Raw genomic sequence first — 19,831 nt, forward strand, 5'->3', positions numbered from 1 at the left:
TGGAGGAAGCCTTGACTTGAGATTGCTTTGGGCCCCAGGAAGGAAGCGGGGTGTGTGTGCAGGAGTCAGGCAGCCTTCTGGTTAGGTAGCTTTAGCCCGCAGACTTGTCTGTGGCTGCTTTCTCTCCCACTCGAGTGATCCCCAACTCATTCCCAGGATGGGATGGATGGTTGCTTCAAAGGATGCTGAAAAACCAGCCCCTTAGCAGCAAAAGTGCAGGAGTGGGTAGCTGCTGCTCTTTGCTCACCCAGGAAGGAAAGAGAGTGAGAAATCCACAGGGTCCTCTTACCAGGTCCCCTGCCCTCCTCCCCTGCCCTCCCCCACCCCACACCCGCTTCCTTCCCAGCGCTGGCTTCTCAGGTTGCCTGTGGTCTGCGAGCAGGGGCTGTATTCAAAATATTTAGCCACTGGAAGGGCACTGACCAATCAGAACAGACTGGATCTGAAGGGAGCTGGGTCCTGAAGGCCACCCTGCTGAGCCGGGCATTAACCTTTCAATTGCTGGGTTGCGGGCAGGTCCTGGGGAAGGGGCCAGGCCATTGGGACTTTAGACGGGGCCTCTCATGGGTTTAAATGGGCTGTTTATTAACAGAAGCAATTGTGCTTTTGTTTAATTTCTTTTTTAAATTGAATTTTAGTCTATTTACAGTGTTTGTTGTGCCAATCTCAACTGTACAGCAAGAGGCAATTGTGTTTTTATTTTAATTTAATTATTTTATTTAAAAAATTGAAGTATAGTTGATTTACAGTGTTGTGTTAGTCTCTGCTGTATAGCAGGAAGCAATTTTTTTTTAAAGATTTTTTTGATGTGGATCATTTTAAAAGTCTTTGTTGAATTTGGTTGTAATATTGCTTCTGTTTTCTGTTTTGGTTTCTTGGCTACGGGGCATGTGGGATCTTAACTCCCTGACCAGGGATCAAACCCACAACTCCTGCACTGGAAGTATGGAGTCTTAACCACTGGACCTCCAAGGACGTCATAGCAGTTGTTTTTTTTTTTTAAACAACTTTAATAGTTATTACTGGTACCCTCTAGTTGATATCAGCCTTGCCTGCTGATCCTTGCATTGCAGGCAGATTCTTTACCATCTTAGCCACCCAGGGAAGCCCCCTGCATGATGATCTCAAAGTTGAGGGGCAGTTAGGACAGATGCCCCTCTAACCTGACTCTAGGGTGACAGAGGAGTTTTCCTCTCTGTGGGGAAAAGCGCAGAAAGGTGTTGAAGGGAGTTGGCTCTCTGTGCCCTGCCCCCACTGCACTGGGGCCAGGCAGGCCAGGGGTTGCGGATTCCCAGTATTCCCAGTACCTTGAGTGGTTGAGGAGCCCTGCCCCAGGGTCCAGCTCCCTTCCCTGGTTGCATCTCCTGTGGATCCATCTGTGTGCCCCCCACCTCTCAAGAATCATACAACCCTTGGCCCCACCTCTCAAGAATCATACAACCCTTGGGATACTTTCTTTGAGAGGTTGTATGTATCTAGTATTGTTGTTACTATTATTACTACACATTGTCCCAAAGTTGTTTTTGTTTAGTCACTAAGTCGTGTCTCTTTGTGATCCCATGGACTGTAGCCTACCAGGCTCCTTGGTCCGTAGGATTTCCCAGGGGTGGGTTGCCATTTCCTTCTCCAGGGGATCTTCCTGGACCAGGGATTGAACCTGTGTCTCCTACATTGGCAGGCGGATTCTTTACCACTGAGCCACCAGGGAAGTGTTAGTGTGTACTAGTCGCTCAGTCGTGTTCGACTCCTTGTGACCCCATGGACTGTAGCCCACCAGGCTCCTCTGTCCATGAAACTCTCCAGGCAAGAAGACTGGAGTGTATTGCCATTTCCTTCTCGAGGGGATCTTCCTGACCCAGGGATCGAACCCAGGTCTCCCACATTGTAGGCAGACTCTTTACCATCTGAGCCACCAGGGAAGCTGTGTCCCAGAATTAACTCTTGCTGAAGTTGTGGCCTTGAAGCTGCCTGGTTGTCCCCGCAGAGTCTCTGTTTTCAGCCCCATCTTGTGCCCTCGTCACCTCAGCCGCAGGGCACAGATGTCTGTGAGCAGGCTTGTCTCCCTTCCTGCTTGTCTCAGGTTGTGGTGAGCAACCTGCTAAGTCCGCCCATTGGAAGAGTCAGAAGACAGGAAAGATTGTGGGCTCGTGGGGTGGGGTGTTGGGGTTAGTGCAGGAAGAGGATCTGGGGCCTTTGGAGCAGAAGCAGCAGAGCAGGGCCCAGGGCCTAGGGGCGAGACGGGAGGAGACCTGGGGGATGGTTGCAGTGAAGGAGCTCCAGGGGCTGTGGGTGAGGTGCAAGCAGTGGGCCCGTGACCTCAGAGCTGTCCCCTGAAGGGCAGGGCTGCTCAGACTTCCTGGGGCTGAGCCGGGGATGGTTCGGAGTTGGTGCGGAGGGCTGCCTTCTTGGAGGACTTGTTGGTGGTTGGACCTGTGGCCCAGAGCAGGCTCAGTGAGGTTAGGCCTCGGGTTCCTGATTGCCCAGAGGAGGCTGTTAGCCCTCCTCAGACCTCTCAGGGAGGAAGTGACTCTAACTATGCTGATGACTTCACTTACTTTTGCCTTTGTGCCTTGGAAGGCAGATTGCCCCCTCCAGACCTGCCCCTTCCTGAGAAACATCACCCAGGTCTAAATGCTTTGCTTACCCCACTCCCCAACCCCGAAAGGTGCTGGGTCCTGGCAAGTCACCTCTGCACAAATGTTTTCACCGTGGCTGCCACAGAGGGCAATTGAAACTGGTTGAAATGACTGTTAACAGCTGCTAGGAAAGGTCAAGATGTCACGAAAGGGAACACGAAAGTCTGGTTGGGGGGGCGCGTGGCCTGCAGAACGGGAAAGATGGTGTTGCTTTAGGCAAATGGAGCGGTTGTGGGGTCATGTGAGAGTTTGGGTCTATTTTCAAACCGGCCCGCCGTCCCACTTCCTTCTTCGTGGTCCCATGTGCTGACGCCTGGACCAGCGTGCGGCTCTGACCACCTGGCAGTTCCACCAGCTTCTTGAGGAACCCGAGACCAGTCAGCAGTGTCCAGACGTGTCTGGACGTGCAGTCGGGTTTCTCAGCCTCCACTGATGCGGGAGTGCGTCCTGTCTTTATCCAGAGGGTGGTCCTGGGGGAGAGGGTGAACCATGCCCTCTCTTCCCTTGGTCCCCACCTCCTGGGGGTATGTCCCTTCACTGCCTCCTCTGACTGTGCTCCTGGTTCCTCCACTCAGAACCAGAGAGAGTCACTTATGCTGACATGGAGATGAATTCTGTACTGTCTTTTGTTTTCTTTCTGGAGGTCTTTGTATTTTAGGAGGAAACGTAGCTTTAAGCTAAAGGATGAAGCACCTCTGGAACATTAAGTGATTGCAGACAGACTAGGAGGTGAGAATGCTCCTGAAGTTGCCCAGCTCTGGCCAGATTGCCTGCTGGCCAATCCACGGGGTCACCTGAGCAGACCTGACAGCCAGGCAGTCCCAGGACTGAAGCAGAGTGCGATGTTCTGTGGACACATGATAAGGTTACTTCAGGTAGGAGACACACGTGCCTAAGGGCACAATGGAAGCTGCTGGTCACTAGAGCTGGGGATCGAGTGAGGTGGGACCAGAGACGTGAAGGCTTTGCAGGTGCTTGGGATTAGGCCTGGAGCCTCAGAGATGGGCACAATTTCTGTAGCTGGAGCAGGGCTGGTGGGAGCTCTTGGGGAGAAGGGCATGGGCAGAGGCTTCAGGATGCCCAATGTGGTTTCCCTGCAGGTGGGGAGGGGAGAGTTTGCACTGAATGGCTTCGTGATGTCATTGGGGCCCCATCTGAAGAGGGAGCGGCTTGCCTTCTGCCTGGAGGTCTGGAGGGAGCCGTGGAGTGGTCCGAGGTGGGGAGTTACTGTGAATACTGTCTCTTAGGAACATGTGTCTGCCGACAGCTGCAGGATGGCCTGGACGGGCAAGAGTAGAGAAGGGTCAGCAGGGGAGCCCATGGCTAGCCTAGGCGTGAAGTTGCCCAGTCATCCGACCAAACCGAGGATCACCCTCTAAGGGTCACACTCCTTGCTGGTCCTGGAAGCCAGGAGGATGAATAAAACCCCGTGCTGACCCCCAGTTTCCTCGGAGTGTCTAGTGGGGCCGCAGGCCACACTAGGAGCCCTGGGAAGAGAAACGAAGGCACTCATGGTGAAAAACATTTTAGAGGAAAACATAAGAGGGGGGCGACTGAGAGGGAGGCCCAGAGGAAGGCAGTGGGAAAGAGGCCTCACATGAGTGCTGGGACTGCACAAGGTGTCACGTGGGCAGGACTTGGCATGTGTGGAGGGAGAAGTGGGTTTTGGGGGAAGGCGGCAAAGAATTTGGTTTTGGACAGAGTAGAGTATTTGGCACATCCAGATGGAGGTGCTGAGAAGGTACAAGAAGGACCTGAAATAGACTCTTCTGGGAGATGTCAGGGTGGAGGTGGGGATTTGAGGGTCTCGGAAAGCATGCTCTTGGAGGCAGTGGCGGAAGCTTTGTGGGAGGATGAACCATAAACCAAGGTCTTAGCCGAGCATGGAGGAGTCAAGGTGGTCACCCAAGGGCAAGGAGCTGAAGAAGACAGAGGAGCTGGCGAGAGAGAAGCAGAGACAGATGGGCAGGGGTGGGGTGTGGAGCGTTGATGAGACAGTATCCAGAAGGCAAGAGGGTTTCCAGGGGAGTGTGAGGAATAGATTAAGAGAGGAGGCACATCACTGCGCCTAGCAGTCCAGGCTGAGACCTATGGGTTCAATTTGGGAAGTCTGCCTTTTAAAAAAAGTTATTTATTTTTAATTGAAGGATAATTGCTTTACAGTATTGTGTTGGTTTCTATCATGCATCAACATGAATTAACCATGGGTGTGTGTATATATATATATATATATATATATATACACACACACACACACACACACACACACACATATGTCTGGGCTTCCCCAGTGGCTCAGCAGTAAAGAAGCCGCCTGTAATGCAGGAGCCGCAAGTTTGATCCCTGGGTTGGGAAGATCCCCTGGAGGAGGGTACAGCAACCCACTCCAGTGTTCTTGCCTGGAGAATAATCCCATGGACAGAGGAGCCTGGCGGGCTACAGTTGTGGAGAGTCGGAAATGACTAAAGTGACTTAGCACACATGCACGAATACATATGTCCCCTCTCTCTTGAACCTCTCCCACCTCCCTCCCCATCCCACCCCTCTAGGTTGGTACAGAGCCTTGGTTTGAGCTCCCCGAGTCCTGCAGCAAATTCCCGTTGGCTGTCTGTTTTACATATGGTAGCGAACCTGTTTCCATGCTACTCTCTCCATTCGTCTCACCTTCTTCTTCTTCCGCTCCCCACCTATGTCCAGAAATCTGTTCTCTATGTCTGTGTCTCCATTGCTGCCCTGACCGTATGTCCACCGGTACCATCTTTCTAGATTCCATGTCTATGTGTTAGTATACGATGTTTGTTTTTCTCTTGCTGACGTCCTTCACTCTCTATGACCGGCTCTAGTTGTTGGAAGGAGAGTGGTGAGGACTGATGAACCAGCCGGACACTCATGTGTGTGCTCCTGCCTCCTAGTCACATTGGGGGGCTGACCGCTCTCAGCATCTGTGTCCTCCTTAGTAAGAGGGGAGATAACACTCTCACGGCCTGGAGGTGCTGTGGGCACTCTGAGGGTGAAAGGAGGCAAGGAGTGTGAGCGTTCAGCCTACTTCCTGGCGCAGACCCAGTGCCCTTGACCAACTGGAGCCGTCAGCATGAACGTCGTGACCGGGCGTGTGACTTCCAGGTCTTCAGATATGCAACTGCAGGCAGCCATCTGATGAGTGCTTCTGGAGAAAACTTTTGAAACTGAGAGAACATTCCCTCCCCCAGTAACAAAGACGGTTTCAGAGCAGGAAGATGGGCTGTGTCATTTCTAGTGGGGGAGGGACACTTTTATACCCCAAATTACGATGGTCCTTTTAGGGTCATCATTGTTTTTTTCATCACTGTGCTTGTGGTGTGGATAGTTTCTGCTCTCACAGCATTTATTACCCTTTAAAGTGAGATTTAATTAGGCTTCTCCAGAGTCTGGAGTTTGACATTAGATGCTGTGGAGGAAACAACACATAAAACAGATGCCCAGGGAGTTTTCAGTCTGGATGTGGGGAGCAAGCGGGAGGGAACAGGAGCAGGAACCTATGGCAGCCACGTGCAGACAAGTGCGGGGTGTTCCTGCAGGCTGGGGCTCTGAGTGCTGAACGGGTTCTGAGCTGAAGTGGGGTCTGGAGCAGGTGGGGTCCATTAGGGAACGAGTCCTTGGCCTGATTCCCGTGCATCATTGATTTCTGGGACGTCCCTGACTGGCCGGCCGGTGGTGGTGGCGCTGGGTCCCTCGGCTCTAGGTTTGGTTCACAGTCGGCTTTGGAGCCACGTCGTGCTCCTGAGAGCTGGGCCGGCCTCTAGCCGTGAGTGTGTGTGTGCACGCACGCGCAGGTCCAGCCACCTTCCGGGGCGGCCAGCCTCATTCCCTGGCGTTCCCCTTGGGCCCTCAAGACTGTCGTCATGCCAGTGCTCTGTGTTTCCCCTCCTCTTTGGTTCTTCAAGTCAAACTGCCCTGGCCGCGGCGTGTTCCTTCCCGGTGGGAGTCTTGCCTGCACTATGAGGCCTAAATCTTCCGTGGAGTTGTGTCCTGTTCCCCGACCGCAGCTCATCTATGGCCTGTGCTGCCTCAGGACTCTGTCCTTGGTTTCTCAGTTCCTCTCATTTCCCCTTGAACTGGAGTTGGCCGTGGATGTGGCTCTCTCCCACATCAGGCTGGAAGGTGCTTAAGAGGAAGCATCATCTGTTTTCTCTGGGGTACCTCTGGCATCTGGTCCATGGGGAATATTCAGGGCACATTTCTTCAGTGGAATTGCTTTGGTCCTTTCCCCTAGAAAACTCTTTAGGCCGGCAGTCCCTCTCCAGCCAGACTTGTTTAGAGTCGCTCACCCACATGGGAGCAAAATAAGCTGAGGCCCCTGCCCGCCCACTGGGCCCCAGGGTGAGTCTGCTGGCCCGAGTGCAGCTGAGTCCTCAGAGCTGCCCTGGCACCTGGCACCGGGGCATGACGGGGAAGCTCAGCTTCCTGGGTGGGCGTGATGTCAGGTATCCTCCCGGAAAGGCCTGTCGGAGTATGCACAGAGAGTGAGCAGGCTGGTCCACACATAGTCAGTCTGGAGAGCAACCCTCTGTCCCCTTTCCTAGAGCCACACTCTGACTATGACTGGTGACTGCCCCCCCCCACCCCCGCCCCCGAAGAGTGAGAAAGGCCAAGTCAGTGGAAAGAAAGGACGGAAAGGCTTGATTAGCTTCATTACCTGGATAAACAGGAGCACCATCTGGCTTCACCATGGCCTGTCCACACCCTTCCTTTGCCAAGCCTTCTGTGGTACGCACCAGAGTCTCTTCATTGGCAGCAGATGGCAAGAAAGCCACATTCAAGGGCATCATCCCAGCCCTTCCATGCATGGGGACTTAAACTGGGTTGAGGAGGGGGCATCAGGGGCCTGGCCAGGCCTGCTCTGAGCCCCTCTCCTTTCCTCGCAGTACATTTTTACAGATGCTTACGCCCAGTACCTCTGGACCACGTTTGACTTTTGCAACACCATCCAAGGCTTCTCCATCCCATTCCGGGCAGCCGACCTCCTCCTGCACAGCAAGGCCTCCAACCTTCTCCTGGGCTTTGACAGGTCTCACCCCAACAAGCAGGTAAGAGAGCTTCGGGAACGCGGTCAGGTGGTGCTTCCAGAGGTTTCTGTTCTGCCCGGGTGGTTCACCTGTCCTCTGGGTGACCTGTGCAGCTACCATTTCACTTCCCATGGCTACAGAAAAATATATCCCCCTGGCGCTCTTGGTCTGCGTCCCGGCCAGGGAGTGACACCCCTCGTGGCCCTGTTAGTTATACATCAGGCCCTTCTCACTGCTTGGGTGCGTCTCTTAGGCCTGGGGGTAGATTGGGGCTCTGGAATTGGATCAGAGAGCTAGGTAGAGAAGGCTGATGGCAGTTCTGCTGGGACCTCTTGTTGAATTTCTGTTCTACCTTTCCTATCCTCGGCCTTCAGCATACTGCCCGTGCCTGTCATTTAGTTGATGTTGTTTAGTCGCTAAATTTGTCTGACTCCTTTCCAACCCCATGGACTATAGCCTGCCAGGGTTCTTTGTCCAGACAATAATACTGAAGCGGGTTGCCATTTCCTCCTCCAGCAGTTCTTCCTGGATCAGGGTTTGAACCCACGTCTCCTGCATTGCAGGCAGAGTCTTTACCACTGAGCTGCCAGGGAAACACTTATTTGATGTTACCATTAACTTAAATATTCTCCCTGTGTGTGTGTGGGCACACACATATGCATGTAATATAAATGTGTGCATTTTCCTCCTTTAAGCAAGTTTGAAGGAAAGGTGAGAGATGAGAAGAGAGCCCAGGTCAGTTTCTGTCTCAGGGTTGAAACTTGCCATGTCAAGAGTATTGATCTGGCATAATTCTGTGAAACCTGTCAGTCCTGTGGGATTGGGTTCACAATGAGTTTCAAATGGCTGTGCTCAGAGGAACCTTGGAACGATTCTTTTTCTTTGCAGGTTTTAACCAAAACATGACCTGTTTATCTTCACTTGCCGTAGGAAGTAACCCAAGCTCAGGCTGGGTTGGTTTACCAGTATAGGTGGATGATTGTTCTTTTCTATCTCCTGTTTCTCACTCCCTGGTCCCCAGGAACCCTCAGTTTTTGTCTTTGGAAGTCGAGGGGCTTTTGCAGAGATCGGCAAGTCAGTTTCTCCTGGCCACACCCTGTGTATTCAGCTGATTCCCTTTGGTGCTCTGATTCTGCACTAGCCAAAGTCCTTTCCATTCGGCTCTCATCGCTGTGGCCCATATGGGTTTTTAAGGACACTGTTTCTCAGATGAGAAGTACTGGGTTTAATCCTTTTGCTTTAACCACCACTTGAGGATCTTAAGTAACATATAGGATTGGCCAAAAAGTTCATTCAGGTTTTTCTGAAAGCTGGCACCAAAAACCCAAACGAACTTTTTGGCCAAGCCAGTATAATTTCTGATAATCTGTAAAAGGAAGAGAAGTCATGTTTGTTTTTCCTTCCTTCTGATATGAAGGCATTGAGACCTTAGTGACTATGGAGAAGAGCACAGAGGTGATCTATCCTGTCCTCCCCACCCTTGCTGGCACGTGGGTAACCGAGCTGGCCGAGGTGATCTTACCTGTCTTCACAGGTGGCATATTGTGAAGGGTGGGGTTTCCATGGTCTGTGCTGGCCAGGCCATTCAGGGATCATATGTTGTGCCTCTTGCATCCTGACCACTTGTCACTTTGGTCTTTGCAGCTATGGAAATCAGATGACTTTGGCCAGACTTGGATCATGATTCAGGAACATGTGAAGTCTGTTTCTTGGTAAGTCGTGCCATCTAAGAAATTGGAATTATATAGTTTCTTTGCTTCAGCTTCTCGCTCCTCCATGCAGGGCAGATCTGCCCTTCTCCAAAAACGGTGAAGCGTCTGGTTCAAGAAATACACGTTCCGGGCCCAGGAATTAGAACTGCAAGTGTGAGAGGCTCACCATGGGGTGAGGAAGGAAGGTAACTTGCGGGAGGAGTGACAGAGCCTTTGCATTTTCCAGTCCATCAGGGAATCCAGGGGACTCCTGAAGCTCTTGCATGTATAAGAATTTCTAAAATACCTTCATTTTTAGAGCATCATATCAGAAGTTGGGGTTTTTCTCTAAAACTCATTTGTTCATTCATAACATTTTTTGAATGTCTGCTGAATACAAAGCATGCCAGATGCTTTAGGGAGTAAGAAGCTGAATAATTGATAGACATTAAGGAGACTGCAGTTTAGGAGACAAGGAAAGACATTTTGTGCATATAACACACATCCTGAAAGAAGCACGAAGTCCCACAGACATAGCACAAGAAGCCAGAGGTGGGTCATGGTCCTTCCAGGTGGACCACAGACAGCTCCACAGAGGAGGTTACTGTCGATCCAGGATGTGCACACCAGGTAGGGCGTGGCTGTGCCAAGGTGTGCAGGACGGAAATTCCAGACGGGATCAGGATGGCTCATAGCAGAGATGAGGCACTGTGGTGCCTGGGCGGAGAACTCTGAATCTTATCCTTGGACAGTGTATTGGGAGAAGTTCAGAAAAGGATGTTGGTATCAGAACCTGCAGGGCTTGATAAAGGAATTTGGACTGAATTCTGAAAGTAGTGGGGAGCCTTTGTCGGTTTTTGAGAAGGAAAGTGAAATTAACATGACTAGCCTTTAAGAAGCACAGTTTTTTCTGGTTTTAGTCACTTCTGATCTTTTACTGTTACCGAGATGGTGTATATAATCTTTTTTTTTTAAAGATTTTTTTTGTGTGTTTGTTTTGTTGTTTTTTTGATTTTTTTTGGCTGTGCTATGCAGCCTGCGGTATCATAGCTCCCTGACTAGGAATTGAACCTGCCCCCTTGGCAGTGAAAGCACGGAGTCTTAACCAGTAGACCACCCTATATAGGGAGCTCCCTATAGTCTTGAATTTGTGCATATGCAGACGAATGTGTAGAATAGATTCCCAGGAGTGGACTTGGAGGGTCTGTGGGGAAAGTCAAGCCATTCACACCTGGTAAACTTGTTACCTCTTGATCTTAGCTGCCCCTAATCAGCTCCACTCGTATGGTCTTCTCCATTTCCCCTTTTCACTTTCTAGGTGCTCAGGTCAAAAACTGTGAGTCGTCCCGGATGCTCTGTTGTTTCCTGCTTCACGTTCAGTCCATCAGGAAAGCCTGTTGGCTCTGCCTTCAGTACATATGCAAGATCCGCTCCCCAGCTACTGCTTTACTCCAGACCACTGCTGCCACTCACTAGTTATCCAGCTGGTCTTTCTGCTGCTTCTTTTGTCCTTCTAACATTCTCAGAGCATGGCCATGTTGATCCTGTTAGGAAATAGGTCAGATCAGGGGACTTCCCTGGTGGACCAGTGGTTAAGAATTCACCTTGCAGCATAGGAGAAGTGGGTTCCATCCCTGGTTGGGAAACTAAGATCCCACATACCGTGGGACAACTAAGCCCGCACATTCCGGAGCCTGCATGCTGCAACTAGAGAGTCCATGTGCTGCAAAGAAAGATCCTACATGATGCATCCTGGAGCCTGCATGCTGCAGCTGAGACCCGACGCCGTCAAATGAATACATACATAAATATTAAAAAAGGACCAGGTCAGATCATGTTCTTCTGCTTCGAACCCTTCTACGTGTATCATTTCTCTCAGATGAAATGCCAGCTCCAGTCCCACCATGGGGTTTCTGCACTTGCTGTTTCCTCTGCCTGGAAAGCTTTTACTGAAGATACACTTGCTCCTCTACCTCATTCAGGTCTTCTTAAATGACTAACCTTCTAGATGGGGGTCTTTCCTAAGGATCCTATTAAAATTGCAACTGTTCCCCTCTCATTCCCAATCTGCCGTAGCCTGATCTGTTCTCTTCTTGCATAGCACTCATCACATCTTAATATACTCTTATTATGCTTGTTATTTGTCTTTCTTCAATAGAATAAAAGTTCCAACAGGGCATGGACTTTTGTCAGGTTTGCACTGGTATATCCCCAGTGAATGGGTCATTGAGATTGTAACTTTGCCAAATTTCCTATAGAAAGTGTCAAAATTTTCACTCATTCTCAACAACATAGAATTATGCCTTTGTCCACAGTCAGTCTTTTAGTGTCATTTAATTTTAATATGCATTTTTCTTTCTTTTTTAAATTTTTTTGTCTTTTGGCCACACCATGTGGCATGTGGAATCTTAGATCCACTATCAGGAATTGAACCCACATACCCTACATTGGAAGCACAGAATCCTAACCACTGGACTGCCAGGCAAGTCCCTGCATTTTTCTTTTTATGTGTGAGTTTAAACATCTTTTAACTAAGTCAGTTCAGTTCAGTTTAGTCGCTCAGTTGTGTCCAACTCTTTGTGACCCCATGAATCTCAGCACACCACACCTCCCTGTCCATCACCAACTCCCAGAGTTCACTCAAACTCACATCCATTGAGTCAGTGATGCCATCCAGCCATCTCATCCTCTATCGTCCCCTTCTCCTCCTGCCCCCAATTCCTCCCAGCATCAGGGTCTTTTCCAATGAGTCAACTTATCACATGAGGTGGCCAAAGTACTGGAGTTTCAGCTTTAGAATCATTCCTTCCAAAGAAATCCTAGGACTGATCTCCTTCAGAATGGACTGGTTGGATCTCCTTGCAGTCCAAGGGACTCTCAAGAGTCTTCCCCAACACCACAGTTCAAAAGCAGCAATTCTTCGGTGCTCAGCTTTCTTCACAGTCCAACTCTCACATCCATACATGACTACTGGAAAAACCATAGCCTTGACTAGACGGATCTTTGTTGGCAAAGTAATGTCTCTGCTTTTGAATATCCTGTCTAGGATGGTCATAACTTTCCTTCCAAGGGTCGCTTTTACTTCTTTTTTGGGGACATGTCTGTTCATGCCCTTAGCCGTTTTTCTATTGGATTGTTCATCTCTTTATTATTGATTTCTAGGAGCTCTTTATATATTTGAGTTTGGTCCTTTGTGATATGAGATAGGTTTTATGAATGTGTTCATTTGTATTTCCCAGTTTGTCCTTTGTCTTTTGACTTTTACATGTAGTTTTATCCTCTTTAAATGTTGTCTCCCATGAGATATGGATCCTATCTGCATCTTTTTGTTGTCACTTTAAAGAGGAATGTCAGTGAGTTCTTATTTCTTCCTTAGTAATTAAGAACAATAAAGAAGGATAGAGCAGAGAGGGTCCTTAGAGCTGAGTATCTTCAGTGGACTTCCTTGTTACAGAAGGCAGCTATTTCTGACTTTTTCATTATTTTCCTTGGGCAGAGGTTGTAGAATAAGTGAAATTATAACCACAATCTCATCCAAGTACAGCCTTTATCCAAGGAATACCATTAAAACTCTTTTTTTGCTGTCTTTGAACTTTAAAGGGACAAATTGTTCTATTTTCAGTTTAGAGAATCATATATTAAGAGTACAAAACAGCAGGATTATTAAACAGAAAAACTTCACATCTGGGAATTTGTGTTGAACCTTCTGCCTCTGTGCAGACATGCAGATAGTTATCTTAGGGGAAAGGGCTGGCCTGGCTTATTGTAGATAATTACATGTCTGGAGTCAGGAAATTTCAGGCTGTTTGGGGGGATTTTCACCTAGGACTCGCCGTAATAGGTGAGCGCATAAGCTAACCTCTCAGAGAATAACAGCACCCTTTGTTTCACAAGGCTTGGCAGCCTGGAAGCAGCAGCAGCGAGGGAAAACCAGTGATTCATGTTAACCAGAGCTGGAGATTGGCAAGACAGGACAGAGGATGAGCCATGGGAATGGGTTCCCGAGATGGCCCCGTGCAGCATCCCAGAAGGGCTGTGAGGCGGGGGAGGCCAGGCGAAGACCAATGACTGTGCTCAGACACAGAGCAAGGCTTGGAATTTCCAAATGAGGGGAAAGAGAACAGTAAGTCCGGGTCAGTGAGCCTGGAAAGTGGGAGGTCAGTGATTTCCAAGGACAAGAATTTGTAGGGGGAGCAGCTCTCCGAAATGGGAGGTTCAGATGTAGAAAATGAAAGAGAATTGGTATGAAAGTCACAGCTCTTTCCATCTCTAGCTGTTGGCTGCTGCTCTTGGTTATGAAAGAACAGTAGGCATCAGCTCTGCCTCAAGATATCTGAATAAAGGTCCCTTCCTCTCTGCCTTTTTAAAAATATCCCGTGTGTTGTAATTTGCATATCCTCTAGGGTAGAGGAAGTACTTTAATCAGTACTTCTAATTGTGGAAAAGAGAACATGTCCTCCCCCACCCCAATCCCACTGTGCACACAGAGCATCTTATGAGAGCATTAGTTTCTCACGTCGATACAGGCTGGTTTCTCTAGTGTCCAACCAAGACCCCAGATTGTAGGGCCAAAGGGAAGTCTTACCCCCCCCTGCCCCCTGATGGGAAAAAAGGCTGCTTGTTTTTGTTTTCTTCTCTCTTTTCCTCACTCCTTTCTTTTCTTTTCATTTGCTTCTTGCCTTGGAGCTTGCTTTTTTTTTTCCCCTCGGTATGCAGAATCTTTTAGTTGCCGCATGCAAACTCTTGGTTGTGGCATGCGGGATCTAGTTCCCTGACCAGGGCTTGAACCTGGGTCCCCACCCCCCACCCCCGCATTGGGAGCATGGAGTCTTAGTTACTGGACCACCAGGGAAGTCCCTGAAACTTGCTTTTGACAATGCATCTTTGAAGGAATTTCTTGTCATTGCCTTCATTATCCCAAGAGCCATTGTGCCTACAGGACGGTTCGGAGGCATTTGCAATGATTAACATTAACGAGTCCTCCTGCTTCTCCTTGGGTCTTCACTGCATCCTCATGTACAGCTCTCTTCCAGTTGTCTTCAACTGTTTTTCCCACTTGCTGAAAGGTCCTCCTGGCTTCCATGTTTCTTGTGCATGTCAGGAAACTTGGGCAGGTTAGTTGTCCTCTCAGGCTGCTCTTGGGGGCCTTCTTTGGGGGTACACTGGTGTAGAGATTCTTCTCCAAAGTAGTTTGATATGATCACTCTACAGTTTTCATTTTGGAAGAGCTTCTGTATAGTGTCCATGGATCCTTGCAGCAAAGATCAATGCAGCTAGGAACTCTGTAGGATCAAAAGAAATGTAAGACTTGGCCTTTAAAGGAATATGTTCTCTGTGTAGGAAGCTCAGACAGAAACATTATGGTGGGCAATGTAATACAGTGGGAGAGAAATGAGACTGTGCATAAAGTGAGGAGTCTGATCCCCAAATCCACTTAATCTAGGTGTCTGCCTTTGTTTGAAACTCATAAAAAAGACTGGGAATTGAGTGCTACAGAGATGCATTGCTAGTTTTGGGACAAGGGAGAGGGCATGAAGGAGGGCTTCCTGGAGGAGGGGGACTTGCACGTGGCCTCAGAAGACGAGTAGGATTTAGGTGTGCAGATCAGTGTCTGTGCAGAGGGCATCCGGGCAGAGGGGGATGGTGTGGCGGGAGCACAGAGGGAGGGGTGAGCCCTGCGTTACTGAAAATCAGCATGTTCGAGAAAGAGTTTGTGAAGGAGCCTCTTGGGAGGTGAACCTGCCCTGATCAGATGAACGCTGGCTGCGCAGATCCGTGACAACGGCATGGGACAGACAGGGAGGGCAGCATCTGTTAGAAGGTAGGGGGGCGGGTCACAGGTTCCTCCTGTGGTTTCCTCCAGAGCTGTTCCACTGAGGACATAGCATCCTGGGAACAAACGCTCCTTCATTCCTCTGCAGTTCACAGCTTGAGGCCAGAAGCTTGGTGACAGCCTCGTGCAAGCAGTTCATTGCTCACTGATTCTGAAACACTTGCCTTTCACGTTCCCTTCACTCCAGCACAGCCCAGGCTTGCCTGGAGCAAAACCCAGGCTGCCTTGTGAACAACTGTCCCAGCAGAAGATACTGCGCTCAAGTGGCAGTTTCTTCCCCTCTTTCCTGAGCCAAGGAGCCACCAAAGGGCAGGGTTTGCGGCACAGAGAGCCACAGACGCTTGCAGCTGCCACCACGGTGGCCCCGAGTCCTCGCTGATGGTCTGCATGGCTGGACCTCCATGCCTCAGCGTGGAGATGACGACAGCCACTTTGTTTTTTCTTCCAGGGGAATCGATCCCTACGACAAGCCAAACACCATCTACGTGGAACGGCACGAACCCTCTGGCTATTCCACAGTTTTCCGAAGCACAGACTTCTTCCAGTCTCGGGAGAACCTGGAGGTGATCCTGGAGGAAGTGAGGGACTTCCAGCTGCGGGACAAGTACATGTTTGCCACCAAGGTGGTGGTGAGTTGAAAGCATTAAGGATTAAACTGCTTTTGTGTTTCCTTTCTGAGGCTGGGCGTTCTGGGATCGGGCTGGGAGGGGGGTTCATACAAGCAGGGATGTGGGGGTGGGGGTTGATTGTAGGTGCTGGACATAGATGGACTTTCCCAAGGGGCCTGGAAGGTTCTGAAAGGTCAAGGGGTGGAAACACTTATATAGCCACTCAGAGGGTCTCTGGGTGCTAGGAATTTGGTCTTTTCCTGGTCCGAGCATCCTTGACAAACACACATTTCTTTGAAATCCCAATGGAAGAACACAGAAAGGAGGGATGGGGCTAAGTGGCTTTTTTCTTTAATCCTACTACTGAATTCTCTTCAACTCAGGCCCATTTCTTTGGGCGGTTTGGACACATGTTCATCTACATGGCTAATAGGATGTGTAGTCATTGGCTAGTGGGAGTTAATGCTCTAAGAAAAGTAGTAATTAAGCTTCCAGCTGTCAGTAAGTAGCTTAACTCTCAGCCTTTGGGAAAATCTTCTCCTTGATTTTATGTGTTGGAGCCACATGCTGAAATGGAGGGCTTGCTCATTCAAAACCACAGTTGATTATTTAACGGGACTTGCCTTGCAGCTGTATCAAGTTGCAACCATACTTCCCCTTGAGTAAAGGAAAAAGCCAGGCCTGGCCAAGAGTCAGTTGGGCTGCTCTAGCTGGAGGGAGGTGAGCTCGCTTCCGTAATGCGTTTTGCGGCTGGTGCCTCCTTGACCTCAGGCTCTGACAGTCTCCTCTGTGCCTGGGAGGTTATTCTTTTCGCTGTTAAACCTTAAGGGCTAAAACCAGATGTCATGTTTTCCTTCAGGTTCTCACTAATTTATATGATTGGTAGCTGGCCAAGCAGAAGCAGGTCAGTCCCCTTGGTAGGTTCTAGGGTGGAGAGAGGATCTCCCCTAAAGGGGAAGCAGGGAGTGAGGTTGAAATCAGGAGAGAAGAGGCGAGAGGCTGAAGGCCAGAGGGGTTCCCCATTACACACCTTGAACAAGGTTTTTTAAAACCACTAAACCATGGCAGATTTTCTTCTGACAGGCTGTTTGCCTTGAGACACTCCCTGGATCATTTGCTTTCTGCCTTGCCTGTCTCTTTCTCTTACACACACATACATGTGCGCATGGACACAGAGCGGCCCAGGAACACAAGCATCCTTGACTTGCTTGGGGCTGGGATGTGCTGGGAATGCGGAGGTGAGAGGTCAGCCTGAGGACTGATACCTCCAGGTCTATGGTGCCTCATAGCTCTTTTTTGTTTTAGTTTCTTGGGCTTGTGCCTTTTGTGATTTTAATTTCTTAATTTTAAGGCCCAAGGAGTGATTCCCAGATTTCTTTTACAGACTGAGTCGAGTGGGGCTGAGGTAGAGCATTATCTTGCATTCCTTTATCCCTATTATTTCTAGATCTCACACCCAAGAATAAGATGTATCCCATTTGGCGCTTTCTGTACTGTTCTTTCTGACCTCAAAGCTCCATCTGTTTTGCAGGCATACCTGCTTTGCCGAGTGCCGATGGTGGTTTCTGTACTGTTTCTGGCCAGTGGTAGGATCAGGGGCCATGTCTGTCTGAGCCACACTGATACAGTACCCAGTATTTTGCACAATGCTTGATATATAACATGTACAATAGAGTTGAATGAATCTTGGCCTAATTTAGAAAGATTAGGCTACTGGGCTTTTTTACTGGGAGCATGGGATGGGGTTGGGGGACATTAAATTATTGGTTCTTTTATTATAACTCTCCCCTCTTGTGTGTGGCTTATTGATTTCCATGGTATCGGTGGCAAAACTGTAGTTGTGTTGACTTCTTCCTTATCAGATGGACGGACCACCAGATTCCAAGGTCAGTGGTGTTAGCTGGAGGCTCCAGGTGAGACAAACTAGGCTACCACCTGGAAGTGTTGTCTTAGGATCACCTGCGTCAGCATCAGCAAGGGCCCTGGTTAAAAATGCAGATGGCCTGGCCCCCATGCATATTCTCCCCCCCACCCCCCTGAAAATCCCTGGGATGCCCAAGAATCTCTAAAATTTGAGACATTCTTCCCTGAAGACTTGTATATGCAGGAGCTTTGGACGGTAATTATATCATCAAAGGGACATTTCTCAGTGGATAGGTTGAGAGGAGAGATGCCACTGGCAGTGGATGAGAAAATAGGTATTTTTGTGTGTAATATATTAGAGTCTTAAGCCATAAGGATATATGACATTGGCCCTGGTTGGATAACTCGATCAATAGGCATGTTGAGGTCTGCACCTCCACCTTACTTCTTATCTGGGGTGTTCCCAGCACTGTAGGTGCTGGATTTGGGGAATTCCGAATGATTTTAATGCTTGTTCCAGCTCTTTGTGACCCCATGGACTGCAGCACGCCAGGCTCCCCTGTCCTTCACTGTTTCCCGGAGTTTTCTCAAACTCATGTCCGCTGAGTCGGTGATGCCAGCCAACAATCTTGTCCTCTATCATCCCCTTTCCTCTGTCATCCCCTTCTCCTGCCTTCAGTCTTCCCAGCGTCAGGGTCTTTTCCAGTGAGTTCCCAATGAGTTGACTTTAATGTTAACCGGATTCAAATCAATTTAGGAAAGTCAAGAAAATAATTGCAAAATGACAGAAAATATTGCTTTGGGGTGATTAACTTTTTTGCTTTTTTCCAGCAGTGTGACTGATTCCAATTGCTTGCAAGTTAGTTTTTTAGAACATGTCAGGGCAGCCAACTGGGCTCTGGACTGGGGCTGGTTTCCAAGTCTCCAGAACCCCCTGGGGCCCTCCTGGCCTGGCTCTTATTTCATGAGTGCTTTGTATCTGATGCCCATCAATTTTTTTTATTCCTTGGCTTTTGACATGAATTTCATATACTTAACTACTAGTCCACACGAAATGATAGGGCCTTTAATAATTTGTGCCCTCATGAGCACATGCTTCTCCGTCCATGGGATTTTCCAGGCAGGAATACTGGAGTTGGCTACCATGTTTCCTCCAGGGGGATTTATTTTTTAAGAATATTTATTTACTTGGCTGCTATGCAGCATCTGAGTTGCAGCATGTGGGATCTTCCAGTTGCAGGAGGCAGAATCTTTCTTTAGCTGTGGCATGCAGACTCTTAGTTGTGGCGTGTGGGATCCAGTTCTCTGATTAGGGATCAAACCTGGGCTCCTGCATTGGGACCACGGAGACTTAGCCACTGGACCACCAGGGAAGTTCCAATGGGGCCTTTAAAGCAACAGAGAGGCACCTCTGCAAAGGGACTAACATTAGTTTGTGAACTTGGTGAGACACAGCTGGTAGGTGCTTCCTGTAGGTAACAGTAGTTGCCAAAAAGTTGGAAGGATGTGAGGCTTGGCTGCTTCACTCTCCAGCTTCACTCCCAGCCTCTCCTGAAAGGCAGGCTCAGACATTTCTTGCCCGAAGTGCAGCAGTGAGCCAATGCTTGATGCATGGGCTTGATGCAGTCTCCTCTCTGTTCTTACAAGTGATGGCAGCCACAGCTTGGCGGGGTGCAGACGGTGTTCTCGGGCAGGCTTGGCAAACCATGCTCTTTGGTTTTGTCAGTAAAGTTTTATTGAAACACAGGCATGCTCATTTGGTGTGTGTCATCCATTGCTGCATTCATGTTAGACTGGCAGAAATGAATCGTTGCATAAAGGCGGGATGGCCCACAAAGGCTAAAGTACTTCTGTGTGGACCTTTACAGAAAAAGTTTGCCAACTATTGTTGTAGAGGCAGGATTCTGTTCCCCTTTCAGTTGGCATTAGGCAGCTAGAATCCTCTAGTGCAGGAGTTTGCACTAGATGAACCTGCAGTGTATCCCCCGAGAGTTCAGGCAACAGGCCTCCCTAAGTTGCTGTGCCCTTTACACACCATGGTCTTATCTTTGGGATGCGTGTGTGAGTGCTCAGTTGCCTCAATCATGTCTGACTCTTGTGACCCCATGAACTGTAGCCCCCCAGGCTCCTCTGTCCATAGGATTCTCCAGGCAAG

At 49.2% G+C, this 19,831-nt stretch overlaps 1 protein-coding gene across 9 annotated transcripts in view; it reads left to right on the forward strand.

Moving 5' to 3' along the window:
* Positions 1-19,831, forward strand: part of SORL1 (sortilin related receptor 1) — a 168,506-nt gene that overhangs the window by 26,564 nt on the left and 122,111 nt on the right. For all 9 annotated transcript variants that reach the window (XM_055548411.1, XM_055548416.1, XM_055548419.1 and 6 more), the window contains exons 4-6: positions 7,541-7,702; positions 9,326-9,393; positions 15,654-15,834. In XM_055548411.1, coding sequence (XP_055404386.1) covers positions 7,541-7,702; positions 9,326-9,393; positions 15,654-15,834 — 411 coding nt within the window. The remainder of the gene's footprint in view (positions 1-7,540; positions 7,703-9,325; positions 9,394-15,653; positions 15,835-19,831) is intronic.

This window comes from Bubalus kerabau, chromosome 15, assembly GCF_029407905.1.
Source record: "Bubalus kerabau isolate K-KA32 ecotype Philippines breed swamp buffalo chromosome 15, PCC_UOA_SB_1v2, whole genome shotgun sequence".
NCBI lineage: Eukaryota > Metazoa > Chordata > Mammalia > Artiodactyla > Bovidae > Bubalus > Bubalus kerabau.